Here is a 7,162-nt window from a genome sequence, read left to right on the forward strand (position 1 = left end):
ATGAATACATGCATTTATTATCATTATTGTCTATGAATGCTAATACTAGCACCCTAAGTTCCTTTTATGCCGACTTCTTTAACTGTCTATGCCATTATAACACTTTTTGTTTTGGGAAGTGATTCGTATACAACAATTTTTTTCCATACACAACAATTTATGTTTTATGAAATTGTATAATACAACATTAAAGCGCAAATTGTTGTGTATGGAGAAAAATTGTTATGTGTTAGTCCTTTATTTTGTAAGGTTACTACTGTTGAATACTTAAGTAAACATGATTTTTCAACTTCTATACACTATCATTTACATTGATTAGATGCTTCACAATTTGTCCCGTAAAGTTAAATGATAGAATTTTACCATTTGATTCCCAATCATTCACTTCATTTTCTTATCTAAAGACACATTAAGTAATGTCCAATTTCCAATCAACTGAATTCATAACACTCCATGAGCTAACCATTTCAATTCCTAGCATCTGAAGATGTAAATAACCACAACTAGCCTAATAATTTAATTTTTTTACTTCTTAAAGTTAACATTCTATCTTTGAGAATCATCTATAGTATAGTCGTAGTTACCTTCCAATTGTCATGACAAACTATCTATAATATACCATTAACATAGACGTTCTTACATCAAATTACCAATACATAACTCTTTGAGGCTTATTTACATGGTTCTTGACATAACCACCATGAAACCCCATATTTTAAGTTCAATATATGTACTTGTTGCTAGAAACAATGTTAATACCACTTAATTATTCCTAATTCACCTTTAATTCCATGTGCAAGTTCATTACTAACATTTGAAATTCATGGATAAACCATAATTACTTGATTTTTACCAAACAATACATGTCTTATGCATTCATACCTTTAATCCAAGCTTTCAAGTGTTGGTCCTTGCTAACAACACTTGAATTCACCTTTTAATCATCATTTACACACACAGACACAAATGGCACCTCGAGAGCACTTACTTCTGGAAATTCTTGGAAAAAATAAGCTTATTTTCATTTAAAATATGTGGCTAAAGCAAGTAAATATGAAAATTCTTTGATAAGTCACCTGGACCAAGCAAGCTCCAGCATTCAGAGTGAACTCGTTTTCGGCATAACTTTTGCATACAATATCCAGTTCACTTGATTCTTTTTGAGTTAGCTTCATTTTTAGTTTAGCTACATGATGAAATATATGTAAACTGAAACTTTACACCATAGCATGGATTTTAAAAATTCATATCCAAAAAACTATAAAGAAAAGTTTATTCTCTATAGTGGGAGTTTTCCATTCAAAACTTACAAATTTACAACAAGAGCCTTTTCAATGATTATGGTGGTCTTATTAATATAAGACCGTAGTTAATAGTCATGTTGTGGATATATGTTAAGCTTTTTAATTAGGATATTAACATGGCGACGACATGCACGAAAATGATATGTGACTACCATGTTATAGATGATTTATATATAGAAAAAAACCGATACAGATAGATAGACTAAACATTACATTATTATTTTAGACTAAACTGCATAAATGGTCCCTGTGGTTAGCTGAAAATTGACACTTTGGTCCAAAAAAGTTTGGACTAGCACCAGAGGTCCAAACTTTTCATTTTGTTGCGATTTTGGTCCAGTTTAGTTTTAACTTTTTTATAATGACGGATTTGCCCCTGAATTTATCCTTTGTATTTTCTTTTTTGAATATGTTATTATAGAAATTAAAAAATACCTCTCTTTCGTATTTTCTTTTTTGAATATGTTATTATAGAAATTAAAAAATACCTCTCTCTCTCTCTCTCTCTCTCTCTCTCTGCATTCGTTCCCTTCTACCCTACCCATCCTGTTCTCTCACCTGTTCCATGGTCGACGACCACGTTATACCCGCCAACGATCTCCCTCGTCGCTATCAATCGACCCAGGAGCACCGGGATTAGCCGCCTGCAAGCCTTCTTCCCTTCCCCTCGCGAATCGCCATCCACCGTCGAACCACACCTCTCTTCGCTTCATCCTCTTCACGATCGGTCATCAATCGAAGGCTAATGTTTGATTTCATCCTTGTTTCCTTCGTGTCTACTGTGGTTCATTCGCGTTCATATTCTCCTTCACCTTCTAGCTCCTCCTTTCAAATGTCACTTCTACATTCTCCTTCCTCTGTATTTTGTGTTAGGTTAAAACCCAGATCATATATAACACGACCCAAAGTTATGAAGTCGAAATCGTTTCAAGCCCTAATCGGAGGAGAGAGTATTGGTGAGATTGTGCATCTTCTACAAACATGGGGGTTTTCTTGAAAACATCATGAATATAAAACTGGATCTTGAAAGGATGTACATGATGCATACGTTTAGGTTAGATTTTCTACATATTTCTTTCTCTTTCATTTTCTGCAAATTTTTGGGTTTGTAAACTCATAACCAAATTTTCGATTGTGTGGTATTTGTGTGTGTGTGTGTGTGTTTATCTTGACGTTTTAGAAATCTTCGGTCAGATTGATAGGTTTCATATGCAATTACAGGTTCCCATTCTTGATGGATCAGCGAGGGAATGGGTGGAAGCTATCGAGCAAGTTGGGATTGTAGTTGCTATGGATTCCAATGGCAGAAATTGTGAGAAACTAGCACCATATCTTACTCAACCTGTTCATGTGTAAACCTAAATCCCTTTATTTCCCTTTTATAAATCAATGTCTCCGATGCTGCCTTCCGACGAACAGGTTTTATGACATATCAAGCTCAACCAGCTTCGATGGAGGTGAGGAAGACGAAGACGAATAATGAGAGGGAGATGTGGTGGCGACGGTGATGCCATCTTTTCCGGTGGTAGTTAGTAATGGAGAGAGAGAGAGAGTGTGTGTGTGTGTGTGAGAGAGAGAGAGAGAGAAGAGATTTAATTTTATTTTTTATTTTTTTATTTTTTTAATTTGAAAATCAGAAAAACAATTAAGAAAAAAAAAATCATATTAACAGGGGCAAATCCGTCATTTTGAAAAAAATCAGAATTGATTGGACCAAACAAGCAACAAAATGAAAAGTTTGGACCTCTGGTGCTAGTTCAAACTTTTTTGGACCAAAGTGGCAATTTTGAGCAAACCACAGGGACCATTTGTGCAGTTTTGTCATTATTTTATTATTTTATGATCTTATCGCAGTAACTCATAATGTTAAAAAAATAATTACAAATCTATGTCATATTACTAATTTTTAATATGGTTAAATAATGAATTTTGTTATTCAAATAATTCTCGAAGCATTTATACAGTTATTTAAAAAACTAAATTTTTGTGAAATTAGCTTATTAGAAAATTTCCAAACATCCTTATGGCATGCCAAACTTGACTATAAAAATCTAAATCAAACCACGAAGTTTTTGGTTTTCCCTTATTAAATCTCATGTGAGTAAAGTCATTTAATGAGCAAGGACGTCTGGATAAAGTACAAACAAACAACCATGCATAGTTGTCACGATTAAATGTTTAACCCGTTAAGTCCATAAGTCAAAAAGAAAATACATGTAACCAAGGGACAATAAACCATTATCACAAGGAAATTATAAAATAAAACTGAGACTACCCAATTGTTATCTTATTCAAAAATTACTATTTATAAGTCTTCCAAAATTCAAATAGAAATGGATTTATGGTTGCAACAGATTGTAACTGCAGGCAAATGAACACTAGCAGTAAACAATCCTTACAGTTTACAACCCAAATAATAATAATAATAATAATAATAATAATAATAATAATAATAATAATAATAAAGAATTGCAAAAAACCTGGAAATGAATGGTGATGAATGAATAAGCTAAGATGAGCAGCAGCCACTCTTTTGGCTAATTGGTTGCCCTTTGATCTGCACAGTAGGCGGCCTCTTGTTTGTTGAAGGTTGACTTGCCATCCTGAAGTTTGACCCACATAAAATCTTTATTTATAAAAATAATTTAACACATATTTGTCACAGAAATTAGGATACTTTTTGGGTGTGTTTGGTTGGATGGAACTGAATGACCAATGAATGGAATGGAATAAGCAAAGTAGTGAGAATAACCATGAACTGAAAGACTAATAAGTTCACAGAACTTTGAACTAGTAATTCATTGTAGTAAGAATAACTATGAGATGTGGGAGAATACCTGTTCTTGATATCAGCAGACATAGCCATGAAAGCTTGCTCCACATTGGTGGCATCTTTGGCACTAGTTTCCATAAATGGAATGCCAATTCCATCCGCAAATTCCTAATAATCAAAGAGGGACAAAAAAAATCATGCACACACACACACACACACAAATATAGAAAGGGGACAAAGAAATATAAATTTGTACCTTTGCAGTATCAAATGAAACAGCCCTACTTTCAGCAAGATCACATTTGTTACCAACTAGAAGTTTGTTTACATTTTCACTTGCATAGCGATCAATTTCACTCAACCATTGTTTCACATTATTGAAACTTTCTAAGTCAGTAACATCATAGACTATCTGCAAAAAAATCCAAGAGCAAGGTACATTAAAAAGTGGTAAAAGATGTAGGATATCTTAATTTTTTGTTTAAAGAAACATACGATAATGCCGTGGGCCCCACGATAGTAGCTGCTAGTAATGGTCCTGAACCTTTCTTGTCCAGCAGTGTCCCACTGCATGTGCCAGATAGATAATATGATTTTGGTTTATGAAGCAATTAGAAGATTAAATTTATATATGTGTAGAAAATACTCACAATTTGAAGCTTAATGGTCTTTCCATCTTGATCCACAGTGCGGATTTTCTATAAAGATAACAAAGAAATTAAAACTTGATTATACACAAAGATAAATATAACAGAATGTTGTATGTTTTAATTGATACGGAATTATGACATAATCTAAAATTCTTACGAAGTCGACACCGATTGTGCTGATATAACTGTCAAGATATGAGTCATCCTACACAAAAGAGATCAAGATTAGAAAATTATAAAATTAAAAACAAGGTGTTGATAAAGAAGTGAACTATGATTTTCTTACAGCAAATCTGAGCAGAAGACATGATTTGCCAACTCCTGAATCTCCAATCAGCAAAAGCTTGAACAAATAATCGCTGCAAGGCATATAACATGTGTTATGTATAGTCGTTATGCAGGTATGGTCATGTTGCAACTGAACTCATGAAATAAGTGTTTGAGATAAGAAGATATACATTGATCAAAATAGGATTAATCATTGATTATCATTTTCAATCCACACTAAAACTTCATAATTCACCATTAATCTATTAATCATAGTATATTAGAATGCATTGGCGTAACTCCGATCCCGGTCCACATAATACTCTTACACATTAAGTCTGTTCAATATATCCATAAGACATCTATCACATGAAAAATTGAGAGAGAGATCTACTTTGATCATCCAAATCCACAACAATGGCAAACTAATCCCTAAGAAAATTATCACCATTGTTAAAAATAAGAATCGAAGCAGATCCAAAGAATGATTTCACGAAGACAAAAAATTGAATGGACTAATGAAAAGTTTAAATTCATAAATAAAAAAACAATGTAATGAGATTTGAAAGAAAATTGAATGGACTAATGAAAAGTTTAAATTCATAAATAAAAAAACAATGTAATGAGATTTGAAAGAGAGCAATAAAGATCATGGACTTACTACTCGGTATTCATGGTGGATATGATTGCCGTATGTAAAAAGGTTCGACCAGTCCTACCTTCCGACGGCCGCTAGTGTAACGTTGAAACTGGATCTCCGCCGTGAGATAACAGAGAATTGTGATTGATGCTTAGAAGAAGAAGTATCACATAGGATGGCGGGGATCATACGAAACAAAGAGGGGGAAGAACCGACAGAAGAAGAATGTAAAATAAGCATAGAAATTTACGATACCTCCTTGTATTCTTAAGAAATAATTAATATTATTTTTACTATAAATAATCAAAGTAACCGGATAGGGTATAATTGAAGATATGATAAAAAAAAATAATGGCCTTAATAATGGGATAATCACAAACTTGATCACATATGTCTAACAAACGATAGTTTTTAAACTGATCATGTTTCTTAAGATGCTATGTTATAGATTATTGTTTCGGATTTCGAGCCACATTTTGAATTTCTATTTGGCTTCTATTAAATCGTAATATTTGTTTGTTTATTTCAAATAAAACCTTTTATTTTCTTATATTTAAACCATTTTTCTAATTGACTTAACTTCTTATGCTTATGTTTGTCACCGCCTAGTACTAATCGTACTCCCACCTAACAACCTCTTTATTAAAGTTGTTAAAACAATAACTTAAAAACCATCTTCCATCAAACACTTTCTCCAAACCAACAAAAAAGGGTTTACATTAAAATGTCTTTGATAGGTGCAAAGTTGTCTATATACTTAAACAACTTGTAAACTCTTGTTGATTTGTTTCACTAATATTATTTGAGTGTAATGAATTAAGTTGTTGACCAAAAATAATCTTGATAAACATTAAACATCTAATGGTGGTGCGGAATGCACATTTGTTTAAGTTTGTTCAAGATTCAAAGTAGACTGTCATTTATGAAAGAAACCCCTGAATGAACGGAGGTTCATGGGCAATGCCTACCGGTAGCAGGGACGAAGGGGCGACATCCGTTGGCGGGGTCCAAGCATTAGAATCTAGATTTTTAGAAAACGATTCCAATTTTGACCCTTATCCAAATACATGTTTTTATGATAGTTTGTTTTTTTTTTTTTTTTTTTTTTTTTTTTTGTGGTTTTTGACAGTTTGAAACTGTCTTGTGACAGTTTTCAGACATAGATCTAAAACCAACTTTTTTGTCATATTCAGGTACACACGAAATCCATATCAATAACATTCTCTGTTCTTGCATCTCATTTTATGAGTCTTATTCAATTGTTGATTTTGGAAGTACCACCGAAATACTTCCATTTGAAAGTGTTTTTCACGATTCTAAGAATTCCAAGCAATCTCTCAAGCCCTAAATTTCTAACAGCTCTTCCGATGACAACTAATATTGGAAGATGCATGCTTCTATTAACACGATTGTCTATAGTCACAAAGAAGATGTGGATACAAGCAACCAAAAATGTAATAAAAAGACACGAAACGTTGGATGACAAATGCAAAAATGGAAGCTAGTTGATCGGTTTTATGTGTGGTCC

At 32.9% G+C, this 7,162-nt stretch overlaps 1 protein-coding gene across 2 annotated transcripts; it reads right to left on the reverse strand.

Annotated features, from left to right (window-relative positions):
- Positions 1–1,055: 1,055 nt before the first annotated feature.
- Positions 1,056–5,898, reverse strand: LOC145068776 (ras-related protein RABD2a-like). 2 transcript variants are annotated; one of them, XM_079015775.1, is made up of 9 exons: positions 5,656–5,898; positions 5,014–5,086; positions 4,885–4,932; positions 4,728–4,775; positions 4,573–4,644; positions 4,334–4,489; positions 4,142–4,245; positions 3,785–3,907; positions 1,056–1,186 (listed from the first exon to the last, which is right to left on the reverse strand). In XM_079015775.1, exons 1-8 carry the CDS (start codon positions 5,667–5,669, stop codon positions 3,814–3,816), a joined length of 609 nt encoding a protein of 202 aa, XP_078871901.1. In that variant the 5' UTR covers positions 5,670–5,898; the 3' UTR covers positions 1,056–1,186; positions 3,785–3,813. The 2 variants fall into 2 exon arrangements, with proteins under 2 accessions (XP_078871901.1, XP_078871900.1); XM_079015774.1 differs by lacking the exon at positions 1,056–1,186 and adding an exon at positions 3,565–3,665.
- Between the last annotated feature and the right edge of the window lie 1,264 nt (positions 5,899–7,162).

This window comes from Lactuca serriola, chromosome 8 (genome assembly GCF_051521515.1).
Source record: "Lactuca serriola cultivar US96UC23 chromosome 8, Lser_US96UC23_V15, whole genome shotgun sequence".
Taxonomy (NCBI): Eukaryota; Viridiplantae; Streptophyta; class Magnoliopsida; order Asterales; family Asteraceae; genus Lactuca; species Lactuca serriola.